The sequence below is a fragment of the Manis javanica genome, chromosome 3, assembly GCF_040802235.1.
Source record: "Manis javanica isolate MJ-LG chromosome 3, MJ_LKY, whole genome shotgun sequence".
Taxonomy (NCBI): Eukaryota; Metazoa; Chordata; class Mammalia; order Pholidota; family Manidae; genus Manis; species Manis javanica.
In genome coordinates this window covers 7070102-7096480 of record NC_133158.1, presented here as the reverse complement: position 1 = coordinate 7096480, position 26379 = coordinate 7070102, and the positions used below count along the sequence as shown (strand labels likewise).

Sequence of the window (26379 nt, the reverse complement as noted above, 5' to 3'; positions counted from 1 at the left end):
GCAAGAGGCCATTGAAGGAATAAAAGCCAGAGAACAGGAACGTATAGAAGCTGATATAGAGAGAGATAAAAGGATCTCCAGGAACGAAACAATACTAAGAGAACTATGTGACCAATCCAAAATGAACAATATCCTTATTATAGGGGTACCATAAGAAGAAGAGAGAGGAAAAGGGATAGAAAGTGTCTTTGAAGAAATAATTGCTGAAAACTTCCACAAACGGGGGAGGAAATAATAGAACAGACCACGGAAATACACAGAACCCTCAACAGAAAGGATCCAAGGAGGACAACACCAAGACACATAATAATTAAGATGGCAAGGATCAAGGACAAGGAAGAGTTTTAAAGGCAGCTAGAGAGAAAAAGGTCACCTATAAAGGAAAACCCAACAGGCTAACATCAGACTTCTCAACAGAAACCCTACAGGCCAGAAGAGAATGGCATGATATACTTTATGCAATGAAACAGAAGGGCCTTGAACCAAGGATACCGTATCCAGCACGACTATCATTTAAATATGATGGCGGGATTAAACAATTCCCAGACAAGCAAAAGCTGAGGGAATTTGCTTCCCACAAACCACCTCTACAGGGCATCCTACAGGGACTGCTCTAGATGGGAGCACTCCTAAAAAGAGCACAGAACAAAACACACAACATATGAAGAATGGACGAGGAGGAATAAGAAGGGAGAGAAGAAAAGAATCTCCAGACAGTGTATATAACAGCTCAATAAGCGAACTAAGTTAGGCAGTAAGATACTAAAGAGGCTAACCCTGAATCTTTGGTAACCACAAATTTAAAGCCTGCAATGGCAATAAGTACATATCTGTCAATAGTCACCCTAAATATACATGGACTTAATGCACCAATCAAAAGACACAGAGTAATAGAATGGATAAAAAAGCAAGACCCATCTATATGCTGCTTATAAGAGACTCACCTCAAACCCAAAGACATGCACAGACTAAAAGTCAAGGGATGGAAAAACATATTTCAGGTAAACAACAGTGAGAAGAAAGCAGGGGTTGCAGTACTAATATCAGACAAAATAGACTTCAAAACAAAGAAAGTAACAACAGATAAAGAAGGACACTACATAATGATAAAGGGCTCAGTCCAACAAGAGGATAGAACCATTCTAAATATATATGCACCCAACACAGGAGCACCAGCATATGTGAAGGAAATACTAACAGAACTAAAGAGGGAAATAGACTGCAATGCATTCATTTTAGGAGACTTCAACACACTACTCACCCCAAAGGATAGATCCACTGGGCAGAAAATAAGTAAGGACACAGAGGCACTGAACAACACACTAGAACAGATGGACCTAATAGACGTCTATAGAACTCTACATCCAAAAGCAACAGGATATACATTCTTCTCAAGTGCACATGGAACATTCTCCAGAATAGACCACATACTAGCTCACAAAAAGAGCCTCAGTAAATTCCAAAATATTGAAATTCTACCAACCAACTTTTCAGACCACAAAGGTATAAAACTAGAAATAAATTCTACAAAGAAATAAAAAAGGCTCACAAACACATGGAGGCTTAACAACATGCTTCTAAATAATCAATGGATCAATGAACAAATCAAAATAGATATCAAGGAATACATAGAAACAAATGACAACAACAACACAAAGCCCCAACTTCTGTGGGACACAGCGAAAGCAGTCTTAAGAGGAAAGTATATAGCGATCCAGGCACACTTGAAGAAGGAAGAACAATCCCAAATGAATAGTCTAACATCACAATTATCGAAACTGGAAAAAGAAGAACAAATGAGGCCTAAAGTCAGCAGAAGGAGGGACATAATAAAGATCAGAGAAGAAATAAACAAAATTGAGAAGAATAAAACAATAGCAAAAATCAACGAAACCAAGAGCTGGTTCTTTGAGAAAATAAACAAAATAGATAAGCCTCTAGCCAAACTTATTAAGAGAAAAAGAGAATCAACACAAATCAACAGAATCAGAAATGAGAACGGAAAAATCACGACAGACTCCACAGAAATACAAAGAATTATTAAAGACTACTATGAAAACCTATATGCCAACAAGCTGGAAAACCTAGAAGATAAGGACAACTTCCTAGAAAAATACAACCTCCCAAGACTGACCAAGAAGAAACACAAAAGCTAAACAAACCAATTACGAGCAAAGAAATTGAAACGGTAATCAAAAAACTACCCAAGAACAAAACCCCAGGGCCGGATGGATTTACCTCGGAATTTTATCAGACACACAGAGAAGACATAATACCCATTCTCCTTAAAGTTTTCCAAAAAATAGAAGAGGAGGGAATACTCCCAAACTCATTCTATGAAGCCAACATCACCCTAATACAAAAACCGGGCAAAGACCCCACCAAAATAGAAAATTACAGACCAATATCCCTGATGAATGTAGATGCAAAAATACTCAATAAGATATTAGCAAACAGAATTCATCAGCATATCAAAAGGATCATACACCATGACCAAGTGAGATTCATCCCAGGGATGCAAGGATGGTACAACATTCGAAAATCCATCAACATCATCCACCACATCAACAAAAAGAAAGACAAAAACCACATGATCATCTCCATAGATGCTGAAAAAGCATTTGACAAAATTCAACATCCATTCATGATAAAAACTCTCAGCAAAATGGGAATAGAGGGCAAGTACCTCATACTGAACACCGAGAAGCTGAAAGCATTTCCTCTGAGATCGGGAACTAGACAGGGATGCCCACTCTCCCCACTGTTATTTAACATAGTACTAGAGGTTCTAGCCATGGCAATCAGACAAAACAAAGAAATACAAGGAATCCAGATTGGTAAAGAAGAAGTTAAACTGTCACTATTTGCAGATGACATGATATTGTACATAAAAAACCCTAAAGACTCCACTCCAAAACTACTAGAACTGATATCGGAATACAGCAAAGTTGCAGGATACAAAATTAACACACAGAAATCTGTAGCTTTCCTATACACTAACAATGAACCAATAGAAAGAGAAATCAGGAAAACAATTCCATCCACAACTGCATCAAAAAGAATAAAATACCTAGGAATAAACCTAACCAAAGAAGTGAAAGACCTATACCTTGAAAACTACAAGTCACTCTTAAGAGAAATTAAAGGGGACACTAACAAATGGAAACTCATCCCATGCTCATGGCTAGGAAGAATTAATATCATCAAAATGGCCATCCTGCCCAAAGCAATATACAGATTTGATGCAATCCCTCTCAAATTACCAGCAACATTCTTCAATGAACTGGAGCAAATAATTCAAAAATTCATACGGAAACACCAAAGACCCCGAATAGCCAAAGCAATCCTGAGAAGGAAGAATAAAGTAGGGGGGATCTCACTCCCCAACTTCAAGCTCTACTACAAAGCCATAGTAATCAAGACAATTTGGTACTGGCACAAGAACAGAGCCACCGACCAGTGGAACAGATTAGAGACTCCAGACATTAACCCAAACATATATGGTCAATTAATATTTGATAAAGGAGCCATGGACATACAATGGCAAAATGACAGTCTCTTCAACAGATGGTGCTGGCAAAACTGGACAGCTACATGTAAGAGAATGAAACTGGACCACTGTCTAACCCCATATACAAAAGTAAATTCAAAATGGATCAAAGAACTGAATGTAAGTCATGAAACCATAAAACTCTTAGAAAAAAACATAGGCAAAAACCTTTTAGACATAAACATGAGTGACCTCTTCTTGAACATATCTCCCCGGGCAAGGAAAACAACAGCAAGAATGAACAAGTGGGACTATATTAAGCTGAAAAGCTTCTGTACAGCAAAAGACACCATCAATAGAACAAAAAGGAACCCTACAGTATGGGAGAATATATTTGAAAATGACAGATCCGATAAAGGCTTGACGTCCAGAATATATAAAGAGCTCACACGCCTCAACAAACAAAAAACAAATAACCCAATTTAAAAATGGGCAGAGGAACTGAACAGACAGTTCTCCAAAAAAGAAATACAGATGGCCAACAGACACACGAAAAGATGCTCCACATCGCTAATTATCAGAGAAATGCAAATTAAAACTACAATGAGGTATCACCTCACACCAGTAAGGATGGCTGCCATCCAAAAGACAAACAACAACAAACATTGGCGAGGCTGTGGAGAAAGGGGAACCCTCCTACACTGCTGGTGGGAATGTAAATTTGTTCAACCATTGTGGAAAGCAGTATGGAGGTTCATCAAAATGCTCAAAACAGACTTACCATTTGACCCAGGAATTCCACTCCTAGGAATTTACCCTAAGAACGCAGCAATCAAGTTTGAGAAAGACAGATGCACCCCTATGTTTATTGCAGCACTATTTACAATAGCCAAGAATTGGAAGCAACCTAAATGTCCATCGAGAGATGAATGGATAAAGAAGATGTGGTACATATACACAATGGAATACTACTCAGCCATAAGAAAAGGGCAAATCCTACCATTTGCAGCAACATGGATGGAGCTGGAGAGTATTATGCTCAGTGAAATAAGCCAAGCGGAGAAAGAGAAATACCAAATGATTTCACTCATCTGTGGAGTATAAGAACAAAGGAAAAACTGAAGGAACAAAACAGCAGCAGAATCACAGAACTCAAGAATGGACTAACAGGTACCAAAGGAAAAGGGACTGGGGAGGATGGGTGGGTAGGGAGAGATAAGGGGGGGGGAAGAAGGGGGGTATTAAGATTAGCATGCATGGGTGGGTGGGAGAAAGGGGAGGGCTGTACAACACAGAGAAGACAAGTAGTGATTCTACAACATTTTGCTATGCTGATGGACAGCGACTGTAAAGGGGTGTATAGGGGGGACCTGGGATAGGGGAGAGCCTAGTAAACATAATATTTGTCATGTAAGTGTAGATTAATGATAACAAAAAAAAAAAAAAAAGCAGTTCCTGGGTGGTGACCCCCAATGAGTTCTACACAATGGTATAAAGGGCATATCAAAGTGAGGGCAAAGGGTCTGTTTGTGTTTATACAGAGGATCAAAGCCTAATTTGGCTACACAGAAAACGAATTAAGATATGATATGAAGAAGAACTTCCAACACCAGCACTCTCTGGAAGAGTCATACCAGAAGATGATCATGAAAAAACCTCAACAAAGATCCAGGCGATGCTGCAGTTGTAGCTGCATCCCACTGGTTCCTGGACTTGCCATTGGAATGAAGAAGGAGATATCTAAGCTGGACTGTGCTTTCATTAAAGCAACAAATTTGACTGGATCTATACTGTTGGAACTCAACCAAGAATTAGAAGAAGTGCAAGTTGTAGTGCTCCAAAATCTTACGACTACAGACTATCTACGGTTAAAAGAACATATGGGATGTGAACAGTTCCCAGAAATGGGTTGCTTTAATTTGTCTGATTTCTCTCAGACTGTTCAAGTACAGTTGGACAATATCCATCGTATCATAGACAAATTTTCACAAAGGTCTAGGGTGCCTAACTAGTTTTCTTGGCTTCACTGGAGATGGCTGGTAATTATAGATCTGCTTTGGTTATGTAACTGTATTCCTATTATGTTAATGTGTGTGTGCAATTTAATTAGTAGTTTAAAACCTATACATGCTTAAGTTACTCTACAAGAAGATATGTCAAAGAAATAATCAATCCTCCCATGTTTTCTTCCATCTGCTACCTCTATAGCTTTTCTTCTTCCTTCCTAATTACAACCCTTTAATAGAATTCGTGCCTCATATCGAATTTACCAAGTATCATAATTCCTCCAAGTGGTAGAGATACCTCAAGACAAATGCTGGGCATAGAAGCCACAGGGCATAAATCTGCAAAGAAGTAAAAAGCTAACCTTTTCAAACAATATGGCTTCTCTCTCACTTACCAACTTTACATTTCCCTGTATGGTCCCGGAAGATGACTGGTTAGCCAGAGATGGGTAAGATTCCTCAAGGGAGGAACAACCTAAGACAGGCACAGTCACAGGGGGGCCATCAGGTGAGAAATTGGGGATCAACAGAGGTGAGGCTTAGAACCTCACCCCCCCCTGTTTTGAGAGGAAATCTTCTGCATCCGTGCATGTTTTAATGCCCTTGTCTAGCTTGGATTAACACATAGTCTACAGGCACACACCTGATCATCTACATTTGCTCTCTTACAACACTAAACTATGTTTTCGACCTTTATCTTGCATCTACCTACCACTTCAGCATTTTATTAAAAATAAAAAAAATAATAATAATAAAGGGAGAAATGTGAGATCCACATATAAATCAAGTATAAAAATCAAATGAATATTCATATTTGACCTGATTGTTTATAGTTCATAATGCGTGATCAAAACTGAAAGTTACTGTGATGACTGCCCTTGTACTGTTCACCATGTAAGAACTCACTCACTATGTAAGAATTTGTTCATCATGTAAGAACTTGTTCGTTATGCTTCAGAAGATTGGAGACTGACGAGAATTAGGCTTGAGGTGGATTAATGATTGTGCATTGAGCATTGACTCCCCTATACAGAATTTTATTGTTGTTAACAACCATTTGATCAATAAATATGAGAGATCCCTCTCAAAAAATAAAAAAAAAAGTGAAACAGAAGGAACAAAAAAGCAGTAGACTCATAAACACCGAGAAGGGACTGTGGTTACCAAAGGGGAGGTGTTGAGGAGGGTGGTTGGGGAAGGAGAAGGGGATTAAGAGGATTAAGGACACTATAACTGCAGTCACAATATAGGGAGGTCACTGGGATGGTAGTACATCACAGAGAATACAATTAAGAACTCTATTACATCTTACGGTGTTGATAGACAGTGACCGCAATGGAGGGGGTGAGGGCTTGATAATATGGGAGAATGGTGAACCACTGTTTTGTGTATGTGAAGCCATCATAAGATTGTGTTATCACTGATACTTTATTAAACAAAAAAGATTGGTACATTTATACTATGGAATATTATTCAGCCATAAAATAGAAAGAAATCCTGCTATTTGGGGCAACATGTATGGACTTAGAGGGTATTATGCCAAATGAAAAAGCCAGGCAAAGAAAGAGAAATACCATATGATTTCACTTATATGTGGAATCTAAAACCAAACTAAAGCAAAACATATAAAATAGCAATAGCGTCACGATACTGAGAGGTGACTGGTTAGGCTGGTGGGTGAAACAGGTAAAAGGGATAAAGAGGCACAAAATCTCAATCATGATGATAAATTAGTCACGGGGCTGAAAGTACAACACACAGAATATAGTCAGTAGCTCTGTAACACCTTTCAATGTTGATAGGTAATAACTGCACTACTTAGGGTGAGCATTTAATGATGTATATAGCTGTCAAATTACTATGTTGTATACTTGAAACCAATATAATATTCTATATCAACTATACTTTTATAAAAGAAATCCAAAAAATTATAAAATCCCAACAGTTCAAAATAAAAATAACTTACTAAAAAATGATTACATATAAAACTAAGTATAAAATCCTTCCCCTTAAGATTTATATTTTAGATAATCTATTTTACTTTAAGTTGGTTTCAGTGGATACCAATTATTTCGCCTCAAATTCCTATGTCAATTTCCTATAAAAATGAGATTTAATTATCAGTAGAGAACAAAAAGATTCACTGATCTTTGCTTTATGGAAAATTTTTAAAGGACAAAGAAATACACCATGCTTATTATACAATTTGCCTTAAAGTAATATTAAACTTACATTCACCATTACAGTCTCTAAAATGGACAAAAACAGGTCTTCTAAAACTAGTAAATGAAATTCCAGATTTCCTTAAAGCATCTCTAAGGAATATAACATTTGATCTATTGGGTTGTGCCTGCTGTAATCACCAGGTGTGACCCTTAAAACCCCCAAGTGCTCTTGGGATTATGTGTGTGTGTGTGTGTGTGTGTGTTTGGGGGGAGAGGAAGGGCGAACCACACATGTGTGCACAGCCCCAAAAGGAATTCATGAGCATGAAACCTGGAAAACCACTCACTTCAAAAAGAGAGCAAACAGGGAGAGAAAAATGCCCAACTAGGTGTGTGTCTGATAGCTATAGATACCATCAATGGATCTTTACTACACACCGTGACCTTTATTGTCACTAAAACCAACAGAGTATCACAGCCTCATGATCATTAGAGATTAAGCAGCCATATGGTTTTCAAGTACGAGGGAATTCATGATACTTCCGTTCAGCACTCAGCAGAGATCTAAATCACTTCCGAAGCCAAACTATCTATCTTTAAAATATTATGAAAGATTGCCTCGTACTTCCCAAGGGTAGGCAGTTGGTGTCAGACAGGGACAATCTATTGCTGCTCTTCCCTAGAAATCTACCTCCCTAAGGGCCATCTTCAGATCTAAGCGCCCAAACTAAGTATCGTTTTTGTGGCTTCATTTAATCATTTAAGAACCTCAAAATCCATGTCTGTGATACAAGTTCAATTTAAATAAAACAAGTTAATGTTATTACTAAAGCTTAAGTATCCACACAGAATGTTTAAGAGCTTGACATTCTTATTCCCTGTTCGGTAATGTTTTTAATTAAAAAGCTTGAAACTTCCTCTTTCTTTTTTTTTGTGGGCAATTTGAAATGCTCATCTCCATCTGTGAAGGCACATGCAACATAAGTATTTTTCTCCAAAGAGAGAAACAGACACGGTGCAGAAAGGGTCGCTGCTGTCTGAAGATGGCCCTCTGCGCACTCTACTGGAACAAACACATGGAGAGCTTCGTTTTTCCTCTCATTTTTCAGTTTTAGCCCCTGACTCCATTAAAATCAACATGAAAAATACTCTGTACTCACTCTGGCATTCTATGAATTGATGAATAAAAGTGCAGTCCCCGCCATTCTTTGAAAGCAAGGGCTCTAATAAAGAAAGAAACACCTTTAAGGATATAATTTGTTGCTGTTTTTGAAAACCAACAGCAAAAGTTGGAAAACTGAAATATGTTAACATGGGTAACTCTGAATAAGATTAATAAAAGTTTAATATATTTTAATACTAACAGCAGATATATTTTGGAGTTAAATTTAAATGACTGAAAAATTATAATTATATAATCATTAATTTGTACCCTGAAAGTTTTGCTTTTAAAGGTACAATTTCTACCCAAAGAGCTCAAGAAAACCACATAAATACTTTAAAAAGCTTCTCCCACTTTTAAAATGCACCCTTCTCCATGACAGGTTAACAAATACTCTTATGTAATTAAAAGATGTTGTTTGTTCTTGAGTTCTCAAATGACTGTTCTCTGGCAGCCCCTTTTCAAAGTTATTCGTCTCAGTTAAGAGGTAAAAGGTAAATATTTTAAGAATACATAAAATAATGCCTAAGAAATTATAAGAAACTGATACAATATTTTACAGTTTGATCCACAAATAGTCTTTCCCTTTGAATCACTTAAACTGTCCTCCACATACTATCAAAACATTACATTGTCTATCTCTGCCCAAATGATGAAAATCAATGCCCACACATTTAAAAAATCAGAGCTTGGTTAGGTTCTGCTCAGTTCACACAGAATTTTTTTTTGTTGTTTATTCAAATAAGAGGAGAGAATCAAAAGCTAACATAGTAGTTTAATAAAAGTTTTAGCCCCTTTCTTACAGAAATCTTTATATACTTTGATTTGAGGAGGTAACTTCCGAATCTGGATAACATCCTTCTATTACACATTTGTAACTTTCAAAACTACCAAGTAGACTTTGGAAGTTCAAGTGTTAGAAATACATTCCAACATGATGACTATTTGGAAGGTGTGAAGGTGCTAAATCCTGCCAAAAAGGCCAGTGAGTCAGTAGCCCTCGGACGGTAAAGCCTCCTTCCCCTTCTCCGTGTCTGCCCACCTCCGCCCTCATCACCTCAGCTTTGCTTGAGAGGCGGGCATCCCCTCCTGTGGTCGCTCACCACCCTCTCATGGCATCCTTCCCGGCAGCCTTCTTTCCCTTTCAACTCAAATCCGTCACAATCCCTTTTCTAGTTACATGGTGTGCTGAGCCTCCAGGTGGCAGTTACACACATGTAGTATGTAAGTGTGCATCTATACATCAGGTTATATATAATTCATATAACTGTAGGGTTATATAGTTATATGGAGATACAAGATAGCCCCCAAAAGGAAAAAAGGCTAACTGTAACAGAAATTTGAAATTTAAAAAAAAAAAATCTAACAAACAGCATCTGCCAATTGGAGCCAAAAAAACCAAAAAAAACCCCAAAAACCAGGAGCCCTCAGTTGAAGAGTAACTACCAAGATAAAAAGCTGTTTTACATAAATCTTAACCAAGCTTTGATAACATTCTGAAGACTCAAACTAAACATTACTGTGAAATATGAAAACCAAATTTTAACCTAACAGACTTTATAAAACTTATCTGAAACCAAATTTCAGACTAGCATCAAAGGACTTCAGATGACATTTATTAATGCAGGATATCCCACCATTCATTACTCAGTAAGGCAAAAATCACCCTTTTATCTACTCTAATTTTAATATCTGGACTCTACATTAAAACTTAGTAAACTAATTTAGATAAAATACAAGATCAATATAATAAGATAAATATATGACTTCCACAGAGGCATCTCCTAGACATGAGAGAAAAGTTTTTCAAATAACATACATAAAGGATTTGGATCATGATACTTTATTATTCCATTACTTGAATTTAGGCCCTTTCAAATTTATTTTGCTGAACTATAAAAAAACATCACTGATAATTCAAAAAGAACAGATACTTGGGGGAATGGCATGTCTATGATACCAAACAGAACTGTAGGAATATAAAGAAACAGACAGATACATAAACATAATAGAGACCACAATAGTTAAAATGTTTTATTTAAACATCTGAGTTTCCTATGTAGTTTGATTTTTTTGTACTACCTGTCCAATATAGTGACCATTAGCTGCATGTGGCTAATGAGCCCTTAAAAAGTGGCTAGTTTGAATTGAGATGTGTTTTAAGTATAAAACACACTGATTTCAAAGACTTATGAAGGAAAAAAGAATGTGAAATATTTCATTTATAAGCTTTTAATATTGACCACATGTTGAAATGATATTTTGGATATAATGGTTAAAGTAATATATTATTTAAATATATATTATTAAAATTTTACCTGTTTCTTTTTGTATTTGTAATGTGGCTTCCAGAAATTTTTAAATTATGTATATAGCTCTCATAATATTTCTATTGGACATACTTTTTTATACCCTCTAGCATATACTCAAATTATACTTATTAGATAAGATATAAAAATTTTATAGTACAGAATCTATGCTTATAGGAGCTACTCTAGATTGAAGTCATTTCAAAAATAGGGTTTCTTAGAGCAGTATCATTAATTTTAACATCTCCAGACTTTAAAAAATATTCTCTTACAACTATACTTGGTTCTCTCTCTCCTATTTAAACCTGTCTCTCCAGTTTAGTTAATGTAATGTCTGCTAGCACAATATGACTAAGGACTTTGGTAATATTGGAATGCGTGATAATTGATTTGTTAATTACATCACAAATGACTGAGATGAGACCCATCTTATTTCCAAATCCACTCTGTTAGTAAATCTGGTATAATGAAGCTTTTGTACATATTCAGATATTTACTACTCAGTTTACTTTAAAATATTCTATCAGTCACTCTCACACTACTCAGTTCATCACCACTAAAAAGAAAAAGCACACCGGCAAGGGAAAAATAATTATAGCAAGGAGTACCTTAAAGTACCTAATGTATCTTATTCGGACTTAAATTAAGGAGTTGTTTTCAACAGTTCTCACAGTTCTCATCTAAATTAATTGGAATTGGCAAAAAATTCTAGGCAGTAATTTGATAACTCTAAATAGTATAAAGATGATTCAGTGTATATTAAAGGATTCTCTTTATGGAAGGAATACAATGTTCCCAGCTTAATAGTTAATAGTTCCCAGTTGTTAGTTAATAACACTAACATTATTAATACACGCTCAAGTCAAAATGGTAAAATAAATGAATAAAAAGTGTACATACCAAAAAGAGAAAAAAAGGCAAAATTATGAAAATATAAATTCATTTAAGATCAACAAGCTTTTAGAAGATGAGGACTAAGTCATTTTACATTTGCTAAATACACTTAATAAACAGAAATTAGTAATACTGGTGCAATGAATATAAACTACACCTTTAAAAATTCTCAAAATGAAACTCAAATTGGAATTTTTAAATAGTGTGTTTTATAAAACATATATAGAATAGTCAAATAACAATGATCAATGAAATTCTTTTAAATTTAGAGTTTCAAGATTTAGTATACATGCAATATTAGTCTTGACCTTGCAGCTCACATATATTACCTGAGCCTATTTTGCCAATTGTTGATTAAAACAAATCAACCAAAAATAAAAAAACAAACAAAACACCTAATTTTGTCAGAGTTGGTCGCTGTCCAAGAACTTAAAAAGATATCCCCTGATACATGGAAAAATATTTGCTCAGAGTTCTGGGTATCGACCTTGGTGTCTTCCACTAACTTCTGTATCAAAACTGAGATGACAGGCATATAGATTCATAAACACAGAAAACAGCTTTATTCATTCTGTACTGCAAGCATCTAGTGAAAGGCCTGGCACGTGGCTGGTGCTCAGTTCCTGCCTGCTAGATGGGGAGAGGAGGAGGGTGAGAAGGAATCGTCATGAGCGAGGAAGTGTCGCAGCTATTGGGTGAAAACCAGCCCGTGTAGTAGTAGGAAAACCAGCAGTGGCTGTCCTTGGCAAGTAGAGTGGCTGTTTTTGGCAAGAGATATCCCCAGCTATTCAGAAAGAAGGGTCACAGCACCAAGAACGAAGAAAGGATTTTTCAGACGGCAGAAATGACTGACCCTGTTTTCTTGGGTTGATGGAAACGACAGATAAAGAAAGCAGTTTCTATTACATGTCCAAGAGCTCAGTGGGCTGGTAAGTAAATTCTAGGCTGGGAAGGGGGCAGGATACAAACATTAGAAATGGGGGCCAATTATCCCCAGAAAGCAGTAGTTGATGGAAGAAAATGACAGTACAGTTCTTTTGAAAAATACGTTGGGTGATCGAGGGAGCTAATGTATGTTATATAAGCAAACGCTACCATTGAACTTCATCATTTTCTTATTATTTGATTAACTGAAATTTCCATATAACATGGGATATCTAACCATAGCTCATAGCAGTAAGAACTATAAAGTAAAGGGAAGCTTGATTGAAAAGATGGCATCCAATGGTCTATGAATAGCATGCTTTTCATTCCAAGCACTTAAAACTTTAAAACCCCGACCTCTCTATCCTAGTTAAATAGTAAAAGGATATCGGGAAGGAAAAATATTTAATGTTTTTACACTACCTTTTCCTGTGCTTCCATTTATTTTAGGTAAGAAGTCATCAACTTGTACCCCTAGGATTAAGACAGTGTGTCATTGCCTGATCAAAGAAAGTATTACTTTAAAACGGTCTCAAGTGTAACCACGGCATTTTGCATTCCTACCTGTATTAAGATGGTACAGAACACTTTAAATTCATTTTTACAAGAAAGGTTCCAATTGCCATTTCCTACCAACTCAGAGAAAGGGCCATAACTATTTAGTAGCCTACCAATGAACCTCAAAAGAAAAAGGATCCTGCTGTGTGTGTATTATTCTTAAATCTCTCTAACTAGAACATCTCAGATGCAGAAATTCCATTCACCTCAAGGACTACACAATGGTGCCCACTGGTGGCAATCAAGCATACTGTTTAAGGACATTTTCTAAAAGAGTGCAGATATTTTATACCAAATGCGTAAAACATCCCTCTTAAAGAAAATAAGCACCCAGTGTGAGACAGTAAATACCAAAAGTTTAATGATAAAATTCAGCTTTAAACAAGAAATCTGATGACACCTACCTAAGCTGTTGCATTCTTTAAGAGTTTTCTCCTGAAGATGTTCTAACCGTACTGTAAATAAAAGTCCAAGAAAAAGATATTTCACAGATAAAAAGAAAAAATCAAATCAAATCGAGTTCTGGACTAGCTGACCTACCTTGTAAAGCTGTTAGCCTTTCATTGGTGAAGTCATTATCAGCCTGCAAAGCTTCTATCTTTGCCTGGAGCTCCTGTTCTTTTTCTTCCATTTCATCTATTTTATGTTGTAATTCTTTTTTCTCAGCTTGTCCCTTCTGTTGGATTTCCTCTTGTTTTCCCTCTGCTACCTGTTGAGAAAGAAAAAGAAAATCCAGTTATTTAATAAAACCTGACCTTCTTTTAAAAGGCCTAAAGCAGGATCGCTTTTCATCACAAACTTCTAAGGAGAATATTCAACACTATAGAACGTATTTGTAAATGCCAAAATGATGTCAGGAGAGATCTGCACTGGGGTCATGTCTCTGTATCACCTTGGAGAGAAAAATTTGTAGCAAGCAAGCAGGGTCAATACAGAGAGAAAAGGCCAACAAAAAAAACCCCACGTTTTTTCATGAATGAAATACATGAACTCTTCTCCTGACATTACTATTATTTCAATTAGTTTGTATGTTCTAAAATGTAGCTTATTCTGAAATTTTAAACAAAATTATGTTGGGCTACAGGAATATAGATGGTCACAAGTACTTTTCAAAATAATCTCCTTTTAACAAGACCGATCTTTGTAACTATTATAGGTTAGCCGACCACATAGAGCGGGGGTATGCTCTGGTCTTCTCTAATAAATATATTCTTCTAGCCACGCAATCCATGGTTTGAATTATATAAAGATGGGTCTCCACAAACTCAGTTATAATATATTAAGGACCAGTTTGACATTACCTACAGTCCAGTCTGTCCTTACCCTAAATGTCCTAAAGCTATAGGTTGCTGGAAGAGACCCAACAGCCTCCCCGGAAGCCACAAGTATTCACTCCAAGGTCCCCTCTGTGTTTGTTCTGGCACTAATAAAGCTGGGCCCTGCCTTGGGACTTCCTAAAGACAAGCAGATTTAAGTTTAAAGAAAGTCTGAAGATCCTTGGTGTTGCTAATTCTCATCTACTTCCTGGGATATATTAAGAGATGCCTATTGTGAAGCACTGGCTACAGTTAGCTCCTGAACGACTGGCTTCCTTGAACCATCCAGCGCCACTTACATGCCGATTTTTTTCAATGAAGATATAGGAAAACTTCTTGGAGATTTGCGATAATTTTTCTCTATTTCTTTATTGTAAGAATATAAAATATAACATATAAAATGTATAAAATATTCATTCCTCAACTGCCTGTGTTATTAGCAAGGCTTCTGGTTAACAGTAGGCTATCAGTAGCTAAGTTTCTTGGGAGTCCAATGTTGTATGTGGATTTTCTAATGCAGAGGGGGTTGGTGTCCCTAACTCCTGCGTTGTTCAAGGGTCTACTGTATTTATTCCCATCTGGAGGAAATATGTCAGCTTTTTACAGACTTTCAGTTTTCTGTGGCAATAGGGTTTGGGCTGACACCTTATTTTTACTATAAATTTCAACCATTACCAAATTTTACATCAGCACCTATCCGGCAATATGTGAACTCTTAAGCTATTCAGTCTGTTAAGGACGATTAGCCTAACATACTGTCGGGTTGAGTACACACATACCTTTAACTTATCCGATAAATCTTTAATCTCATTAACTGCTCCATTATATTTATTGGCTAATTCTCTTAACTCTTCTTGAGTCCGTTCATTCATTTCTTTCAGGTGGGTACATTCATCTTCAGTATTGCTCAGACTTCGCTGCAATTCAAGTTTACAGGCAACTGATTTAGAATACATGCACAGTCTAAATTCACCTTATAAAACAGTGTAACTCTATCAACATGTACTATTCAAGGCTGAGTTAAACGACCTAAGGATTTCCATCTAAAGCAGACACATGACTAAGAATTTGGAAAAAAAACAAAAACGAGAGGCAGGGAGGAGAGGATGCCAACTACCCTTTCAGAAGGCCACTGGGTAGGACTTTTAGCCTTGGAAATATTTTAAGCCTACCAATTCTTGAAAGCAAGTTTAATAACTTGTAATCAACTTAAGAAAATTATTAGATGGCCAGCAACTTTGTTTCCTGATGGTGTATCAGTCACTATGGAATAGGGCTCTCACAGACACTATCCCTATCCTAAAGTTTACTATTTATTTTACAAGGGGGATTTTAACTAAATCCAGCAACAGATTACTTCTGTGGTAATTCTGCTGTGGTTCGAAGGAATGACTTGTATTATCAATTAGCTTGTTTTTAAAGCAATGAGAATCATACTTTGATTGTTCCTAAAAGACTTAGAAAGGACATTAGAGAGAATTTCCCCTTTGAGTGTCCAAACTTAAGACACAGTCTGTTTTCCTCTCTGCAGGATGGGTAAAGCAACAGTAGGTTCTCGGCCTTACACTGACTATCCTCACATGGAAGAAAAGCAAAACTAGGCGACAGGAGATCAATTTCCTGACACATATGTTCCACTGGGTGGAGGCTGAATCCTAAGTGGAGTACAAATAGTAAGTAGTAAAACAGATTACCTGGGTAGCCTTTTATTTCCTTAGTCCCTGACTGGGTACCCTAAGCACCAGTGACCACACAGCTGAGAATTCCTGGCAATGAAACCAGCATCCTGCCCCTTCCCACCTGATAGACAGGAAGTATCTCCTAGTCATATAACACCACCCAAGTCTGTAATGTCCTGGAATGTTAGCAATTTTAGGCTGACAACTTTAAATCATACTACTATTTAGTGTCTGTTAAACTGAAATACCTCAACTTCTGAAAGTTTTCGAACCACTTCAATTTTCTCCTGAAGAACCCTCCTCAGGGACTCTTTGGCTGTCGTCTCATAGTTGTGTTTATCCTCCTGTAATGCTATCAGTTCTTTCCGTAAACTATCTTCTGTTTGATTCTAGGATTAAAAGGTATTTATAATTGTAGGCAAGTTCCTTTTTAAGTATTTACAGTGTGAAAAAATAGCACATTACAATGCTCTTACCTTGTTAATTGAAGCTGTATTTAAAAGTTGCATTAATAAATAATGCATTCACAAATATACTAATTCACGCTTCCAACAGACAAAAAGTCAATGGAAACAGAGAATTTCTCTCAAATATACAAAATGAATTAACTTTCCTATTTGTCATATTCTGTGCAAGCCACAATATTTACCTATTTGTGGGCAAACATAATCTTTTACCTTCAAAGGAGCCAAGCACTTTAAAACAATGGTTAAACCAAAAGGAATAAGAGCACCCTAGGGAAAAGGCTGCTTCCGGGTCTGAGGCAGGAAATGTACAAGATGAATTTGGAACATTCTGTCTCATATGACAGCAGGAAACTATCAGTCTGCTAGTGTTCTACCCGAAGGACTCAGGCACCGACCTGAAGACGTTCCCATGCACCAGAGATCAGATCATCTGAGCATCAGTAAGAAAAACAAATGGAATAGGTCAAGACACATGAAATAAATTCAAATAAGTTGGGGGGAAAAACACTTCATGGTCATTCTTTGGTGGATGAGAAGGGACCAATTCATGATTTTGAAAGGGAGAAATCACTTTTCATGTTTTTCCTAAAGAAAATTTATTCTGGGGGTAACAAAATGCTGTATGAAGGAAAGTAATAGAAATATTTATAGAAGAAATCCAGCTAGTGAATGAAGGAATGACAGGATTACAATATCACCTTTTTTGAAATCCTTGTAAAATAACAGATCCAATATGGGATGTGAACAGATCCCAGAAATGGGCTGCTTTAATTTGTCTGATTTTTCTCAGACTGCTGAAGTACACTAGGACAATATCCATCATATCATAGACAAATTTTTACAAATGCCTAGGGTGCCTAAATGGTTTTCTTGGCTTCACTGGAGATGGATGGTAATTATAGATTTGTTTTGTTTATGTCACCGTATTCCTATTATGTTAATATGTGTGTGCAAATTAGTTAGTAGTTTAAAACCTATACATACTTAAGGTACTATACAAGAAGATATGTCAAAGAAATAATCAATCCTCCCATGTTTTCTTCCATATGCTACCTCTATAGCTTTTCTCTTCCTTCCTAATTACAACCCTTAAATAGAATTCGTGCCTCATATCGAATTTACCAAGTATCATAATTCCTCCAAGTGGTAGAGATACCTCAAGACAAATGCTGGGCATAGAAGCCACAGGGCATAAATCTGCAAAGAAGTAAAAAGCTAACCTTTTCAAACAATATGGCTTCTCTCTCACTTACCAACTTTACATCTCCCTGTATGGCCCCGGAAGATGACTGGTTAGCCAGAGACGGGTAAGATTCCTCAAGGGAGGAACAACCTAAGACAGGCACAGTCGCAGGGGGGCCATCAGGTGAGAAATTGGGGATCAACAGAGGTGAGGCTCAGAACCTCACCCCCCCCTGTTTTGAGAGAAATCTTCTGCATCCGTGGATGTTTCAATGCCCTTGTCTAGCTTGGATTAACACATAGTCTACAGGCACGCACCTGATCATCTACATTTGCTCTCTTACAACACTAAACTATGTTTTCTACCTTTATCTTGCTTCTACCTACCACTTCAGCATTTTATTAAAAATAAAAATAATAATAATAATAAAGGGAGAAATGTGGGATCCACATATAAATCAAGTATAAAAATCAAACGAATATTCATATTTGACCTGATTGTTTACAGTTCATAATGCGTGATCAAAACCAAAAGTTTCTGTGATGAATGCCCTTGTACTGTTCACCATGTAAGAATTTATTCACTATGTAAGAATTCGTTCACCATGTAAGAACTTGTTCGTTATGCTTCAGAAGATTGGAGACTGATGAGAATTAGGCTTGAGATGGATTAATGATTGTACATTGAGCATTGACACCCCTGTATTGAATTTTATTGTTGTTAACAACCATTTGATCAATAAATATGAGAGATGCCCTCTCAAAAAAAAAAAAAAATAACAGATCCAGTCAAGGATCAACAAAGATTGCTAATATGTCAAAAAGAAAGACACCTAGACATTATGGGGCCTCCAGGTGAAAGCAAGACATACTTTGGAATATGTCTTACACTCTATGGAGTATTGTTGGAAATAAAATTCAACCTAAATCAGATCAAGTGTCTAGATGAAACAACTAGTTTATGGTGTTGGAGAAGGACTCAGAGCAGTGTTTAAATAACAATCCAGATTGAGGGAAATCATAGAAGACAAATGACCCAGTTTTTCCAACAAACATCAGTGGCAATGGAAAGAAGAAAAAGGCCTAGGTACTAGGGTATTCACTACACAATTCTTTCTTCTTATATGCATGCTTAAAATTTCCCATAATGACAAAAAGATTTAAAACAATGGCGAAAATGTATAAATGTCTTAGCATATACTCAAAATGACAGTTGAGGAAATGAAGGTACATAAAAAACTATGCACATGTACTTGAGATTAATACTTACTTTGGAGCATGCCTGTAATTGGTTTCCCATAACTTCTAACCGTGATAATAGTCTATCTTCATCTATTAAAGCCTGTTGAAGAAAAATTAAAAGTAAATAAATTCCCAGGGTAATTAAAAAATACATACATCAAAAGTTGCTACTGCCAAAAAAATATATAAAATCATAAAATTGATTAACATCCATTATAAAAGGTCAAATTCTAAATTATTTGTTCATTAGGAAATAATTTTGCCTTTGCTTGCTACAAAATTTTAGTTTTAGTTTAATCAACATCTAAGGGAGATTAAACTAACTTAAGTGTTCTTGCATATAAAGGCAGCTGGCATACCTGCCAACTGGTATCTGAAGCCTCCTGGGTGATGGCTAGTAGCCGCTGGAGCGTGGCTAACTTCTGTTCCAGCATCTGTTCCCGATGTAAGGCCTCCTAATAGTATAAATCACAAGAGAGAGTCTAATAAGCTCAGCATGACTCCTTTGAAGAACTAATCAATTTTTAGCACATTCTGAAAATATCGTCACATTACACCCCACTTTGCAATCTTACTTTCAAAGCTGATTAATCTACTTGATAAAATATACATAGGCCACCTCAAATCAGCTTCATTTGTTGGGCTGTTAGTATTGTTAGGGGTGTTTCAGCTGCGACTTCCCTTAAAACAGAAAACAAGTCACCTGTTTTTGTTTTTTTTACACATAATTCATAAGAGTGAGCTAAAAACAAACCAAAACCCTAAAGTAGAAGAATCCAACAAATGTTTTAACCCCGCATTTTATATATACACATATTTTACAAATATATACATATCTATCTATCTATCTCAGAACAAACTCATTCAAACTAAGCCAGAACAATCTGGTTAATAGCAAAGATATTTCTCAATGGTTTAGCGGCAAGGGTATGACATCTAAAATAAAAATATCTTAATGTTTCCTTTTAAAAATATTATGTATGTATACATATCTATATTTAAAAAGAGAGAGACTGCTTTAGTCTCACGGCCATTGCATTTTTGTGTTCTGATTCTCTCTGCGACTGTATACCACTTAGCAGCAATCAAATACAGCAAAAATAAATGAGAGTCCACCAAGTGCTGGTTCAATGTAATTAAGGGGGATGGGGGTGGGGGGACAAGGAGTTATGTAACTGTTTGGCAACTCCAAAGGAGTGTTTTTACAGAGCAAGACATTGGGAAGCAAAGACTTGTCTGTAGGTCACTCGTTAACATTTGATAGCTGTTAAAAGGGTCTCCTTCACTGGAAGTCAAGGTGAAAATGCTCACACTGCATTCAGCTGTGGTTCTGGCACATCTTTTAAATTTTACTTTCTTCTATTCCTGTCCTTATCCAAAGAAGAAACTCTCTACCCTAATACCTCTGAGCCGCCTCAACAGAGAAATGTATGCTTCAGAGACAGTACTTGAGGTTTAAAGAGTGCACTTACAGCTTTCCACATCCTTGATAAATAATGATTAGGGGAAAATCTGGTCTAATTATAGAGCTGGAGGTACTGGGTTTTAATGTAATTCTCAAGTATAGATTAAGGAATCTAATAAAAGCCATACCATCCCAGAACCTACACTAAAACACAGCTTACATTTAAAAGATACTAGTTGCCAAGTTTATTTTAAGCTTCTGAAACATTCCTAATATCCAGGAAATTACACAAATGCTACAAGAAGTTTTATTTAAAAACAAAACCACCAACCAATCACTATTTCCACTAGATGGTGTAATTTCACCTTTTTTACTCAATTCTTTTAGAGTTTCACAGTCCATAAGACACCACATCCTAACAGAAATCTAGTTCTTCCAGGAATGGGCTTTCAGTTCTACGGTATGAAACATAACTATTTGTTTTTATTCAGAAGGTTTACAATTTACGTTAGAACTTTAGCAATTCAAAAAGATGTATATAGAAAAGACAGTGTGGTCTGATCTCTCAAAAAATTACATGTCTACCATGAATATTCAAAGAACTGACAAAAATCCTAGGAAGGGTATTGGAGTGTCAGGCATTACATTCACAGTCCATGATGATTTGTGACTATAAATTATAGCCCTGGGAAATCACTGTACTGAGATGAGTTCCGTATTTCTACTTGATAAAATATACATAGGCCACCTCAAATCAGCTTCATTTGTTGGGCTGTTTTTGGCTGAAATACAAAGGTCAGGCCAGATTAATCTCTAAGTTTTTTTCTACCTCTAAAAATAAGAGATGTAGGCCAATTAACATCCCTTCCTACTGAATGGTAAACAAATAGTAACATTTTTTTAATGGCATACATTCCATGTGCTAGGCACTCGGTACTTTACATATGTTAATTCATTTACTCTTCACAATTCTTCAAGGTTAAGTGCTATTATTATAAACATATCACAGATGAAAAAAAGGAGGCACAAAAGGGTTAAACAACTTTCCCAACATATCAGAAGGTAAAGCCACAGATCGAGTCCTGGAACTCTGGCTAGGGTCTATGCTTTTATTTTAAATTCTCTACCAAACTGCAAGTGTGTAAAACTGCTTTTCTCTTTAAGCCCAGCGGAAGATAAGGTTTGATTTAATACACTGGTAATTTTCACAGATGTGTGCATTCTTAACTAAGGTAGAGCTCTCTTAGTGATTAGTTCCTATAAAAGAATGTAGGGACCGGGATTATATGTAAAGGACTCACCCAAGGTCACAGCACCAGCTGAGCAGCAGAGCCAAGATAAAAACCTCAATCTCTAAACTGTTTGAGGGTTTCCTTAATCATGTCCCTCACCAGAACTGTAAGAACCATAATATAGCCTAAATTTCCCAGTATCAGGAAAAAAAGCCCAAAGCACTTTATTTCCTTTTTAGAGATTTGCATCACTCTTTAAATAGGTATTAACTTCTTCAGGAGCCCATTCCCAGCATCTGCCCCACCAAGATATCTTTCCCTAGGCCCAGCAGCACAGCACAGTAGGGACGAGCACAGACTTTGCGGTCGGACTGCCTGGGTTCAAATCCGGCCCTATCACGTACTAGGTGTGTGGTATTTGTAAATTACATAACCTTCCTGTCCCTCAGGACTCCATTTGTAAAAATGGGAATAAAATATGCACCTTATAGGATTGTTGTAAGGATCAAATGTTTTAACATAGATAAAGGGCTAGGCTAGAGTCTGGCATATAGTAAGGGCTATGTAATTATTTGCTATTGTTATTATATTAAACAACCAAATTCTGTCCGGGTTCAATTTTACTTAAAAGTCATCTTTGGATAAAGAACTATTTTGGAACTTCGCCATATTTGACAGAAATAACTTCTCTTGTACAGAACCTTACCTTCTGTAGGATTAACAATCCTGATTCTTTCCATTCTTTCTTCATAGGACCTGTTTTTAACCCTTTTTTAACTTTTGTACTTGTACCCAGCCAGATTTCTTTAGTCTGTTCTTCTGAATGAGAAAATCAAATCTAAGTTGCTAATTCTACTTTTAAACTAAGAATTCTCAAGATTTACTTTACCTGTAGATACTGAGAAAGCTGGAATAGTTCCTGAGAGTACATACTTGGAGTGTTAGCAGCAACCTGGAAACAAAACGACATAGCATCAAGAGCTACGCAAAATATTTATAGAAGACATTAAAGCTAAACCTAGTCCTTGAAATGCCTATTTACTGAAATATGTAAAATATAAGTTATTTTTCTTATGAACCAGTTCCTTTAGTTTTCAGAATGTTTCTGTCCCATGTCCAGAATTTGTGAACGGTATACATCATGCCGACCTGCTCGAGATGTACGACGGTGGTAAAGTGAGTGCAACTCGTGAGAACATTCCTTGATAAACCAAATCACAAATTCCTAGCACAAAGGCAATCAGCCCTATCTTAATCCAGAATAATACCTTCTAAATCAATAGATCTACATTTTCCCCTTTAAAATTCTTTGTTAAAAAGTTCTTCAGCATGTCAACAAGTCACAGCTCATTTACATGTAGTGATCTGTATGATGGGGTGTGTCTGGGGATTTGTGGGGAGAGGCAGAACATGAAATGTAACACTTTGCCCAATGGCCAGAGGCAATAAAAATAAGGTTTGTCAGGTTTTTTTCTTCTTTAAACTACAGGTAGGTTTTATGAAGAAAAAAGATGGGAAATAATGGTGTTTACACATTACAAATCACAGTCAAAATGCTTAGAACTCAAGAGTATTAGAATAAATATCTTCTATAAGGGGTTTTGCTCAGGTGTGGAATATAGAACCACGGCACTATTCCAAAAAATAAAAGGTGGGGGGACACTAGTAGGTTGCTATAACATTTACCCAGATCCTCAACACTACCATGCCTACGGTTAACTTGTTAATGTTTACAGTATCATTCTTTACTAAGCTGAGAAAGTATATTTATACTAATAATATGCTAAGTAGAAGACAGAGAGGTGGCATTATTTTTAAGCATTAGTCCAAATCAGCCAGGTCATTATTTGCTTCTGAAATAATTCTTGGTATTGCTGAAGTTGATAATTAACCACTTAACTTCTAAAAAAGGAATCTAACAGAGAACGTCAGCTTCTGGCAGGCTTTCATTCTTTATCCAAATGAAAGAAAAAAAAAGTGAAATATTTTTCCTAATATTTACTTCAGTTATTGCTCTAAGAAAACTCAACATCTACATTAATGTCAAGATACAAAAGATGTGTTTTTTTCCTATTTAGCAATGCTATCTATAATGGTTTAATACACCATTATTTCTCAATGAAAGAAAAAATATCTTCTAACAAGGAATCACTGCAAAGTTTCTGACCAAACAGGGTAAAAATTGATTTTTTAAGGACAACAAAAGAGCAATTTCTATAAGCCCATATTTCTGTGTTATTTCCATGTGTAGATACACATTGAGTGAACTATTTGGGCAGAAAGCTTTAGTAAACATTTTTAGACAGAGCTGTATTCCAGAAGAAAAAGTAGTAACTAATACTTCTCACCTCTGGCCAGGCATCAAACAAATACTCCTGCTCTACGGTCTGCCATTCACTTCAGATAACAAAGGCTTTTTCCCAAGAAACATCCACCCTAAATTTTCCAGTTACTGAAGATCAGAAGACTACAGTAACTACATACCTATATGCACTCTCTATATTTTGTTACAAAAGAAAAATACATTTCTATGTAAAGCATCTTAAAAACAAAAACAAACATTTATTTTCCAAGGCAATATAGATAAGTCAGTTTGGAAAAAATAACCATTAGCAACTTACTTTGTCCACAGGACTTGGTAATGGAGCATGGATGACACTGGAAAGCAAAATTTAGAATTTTTATCTAATTTCCTGACAGGAGAAGAAATAGTACAACAGTACCACAACATCTTGAACCCAAAGTTGATACACTTGCTTTCATTAGAGGCAATTAAAGGAATGTGAATTACTTTTCAATCCTTTACAAATGTATAGAATTCTTAGAAAACAAGGTAATAAATATGCAAGCCTACCTTTTATACATATGTCTAAACATAAATTCAAAATGCGAAATGTATTAAATGCTCTTTGAGGATTCAGTACTTAATGAGGGCTATGATGAATTCCTTGGTTATAAGAACTTCTATATGGAAAGGAAGCAATACTTAAATTATCCATTTTAAATTTTGGACTGTGCAAATTAAGTTCTTTTAAATCAAATATTCTTGTACAGAAAGTCTTAAAAATGAAGTTCTACTGGAAAGAAGGCTCTAATTGGAAATTTGCTCTAGTGGAGAAGAAGTTCAGCTTATCAGGACAGAAGCACCACCTCTCCACCCAGCCAGCTCACACACGGACAGCTGAAAGCTTAGATGCAGTATGAGACCCAACCCAGCAGCAGACAGACGGTATTGATTGGTACTAATTGCCTGGGGGCCTCATAAAGCGCTATTCTACCTCTTCAGTTTCACATCCGTGTTCTCAGGCGCTGCGACCAATTCGCCTCTGCATCCCCAGAACCTAACACTGGCCCTAACAAAGCTGGTGCTAAAGAAAGCTTTAAAAAATTACATACAACTTTAGTTCTTCTTCTCTACCCCATAAATATGGAATAGACATTTTAGGCATAAGTTGCTTTTTCTTGACTGTACAAGTAGTACATACTGATTACGGGAAATGTGTAAAGGATGAAGAAAGAAATAAAAATTATCCACTGTCAGCACCCAGATTTGGGGTTTATACCTTTTTCTCTGTAGATATGCACACATAGGAAATGAACTTAAGGAATGTTAAATGGACGCAAGTGGTATTAATGGAAGTTTTTCAAAATCCAGTTTTCTTAGTGACCCAAGCACAAAATTTGTATCTTGTGAAAATCTGATTAAAAAGGTTAAAAATCCAGGAAAATATTTCATACATGATATGCATTTGTATCTTACAAAAACTATCTTGAATATAGGTGTATTTTGTTTGAATTATGAAAAAAGTTCATATGAATCAAAGGACTGTGGAACAGGAAAAGCGTTATTTACTGTTAGAATAGTGGGATTACGGGCAATTTCTTCCTGTTTCTTAAAATTTCAAAATTACTTGTGCAACAGAATGAAAATCAAGGAAGAAAAACCAATCAGCTTTTTGGGAACGAGCTACTAAAGACCTTAAGAGCACTAAATGCTTTGTACACAATGTACCTTTAACTCTAACCATTCTGTCATACCCCAAAAAAGCATCTTAGTTGCTAAAAAACATTAGATTAACAATTACAAAAACAGCTAATGTTTATCACGTGCTTATTTATGCCAGGTACCATGCTAACCTCTGTAAGTGCACAATCTTGCTTAATCCTCCTCGTAAAATTTTACTCAATAGGTAGAAACAGGTACTATTTATTAGGTGCTATTGTTATTTTCATTTTTCACATGAGAACAGGGATGCCTGATCAAGTCACAGAACAGGTGGAGTTGGGTTTTGAACTGGACTCTCCTACTCTAAGGACCGTTCTGAACTCCCCTCAGCTCTGGAGAACT

General features: G+C 36.3%; 1 protein-coding gene across 40 annotated transcripts in view; it reads right to left on the bottom strand.

Moving 5' to 3' along the window:
* Window positions 1-26379, bottom strand: part of SLMAP (sarcolemma associated protein) — a 120441-nt gene that overhangs the window by 39581 nt on the left and 54481 nt on the right. For 8 of the 40 annotated variants that reach the window (XM_037019140.2, XM_073230756.1, XM_073230755.1 and 5 more), the window contains exons 5-14: window positions 24653-24689; window positions 22921-22983; window positions 19754-19849; window positions 19423-19494; window positions 16752-16892; window positions 15604-15741; window positions 14049-14217; window positions 13913-13963; window positions 13374-13424; window positions 8822-8884 (exon numbers count right to left, since the gene is read on the bottom strand). In XM_037019140.2, the coding sequence (XP_036875035.1) occupies window positions 8822-8884; window positions 13374-13424; window positions 13913-13963; window positions 14049-14217; window positions 15604-15741; window positions 16752-16892; window positions 19423-19494; window positions 19754-19849; window positions 22921-22983; window positions 24653-24689 (881 nt within the window). The remainder of the gene's footprint in view (window positions 1-8821; window positions 8885-13373; window positions 13425-13912; window positions 13964-14048; window positions 14218-15603; window positions 15742-16751; window positions 16893-19422; window positions 19495-19753; window positions 19850-22920; window positions 22984-24652; window positions 24690-26379) is intronic. The other 32 variants (XM_037019154.2, XM_073230758.1, XM_073230757.1 and 29 more) reach the window with 7 other exon arrangements.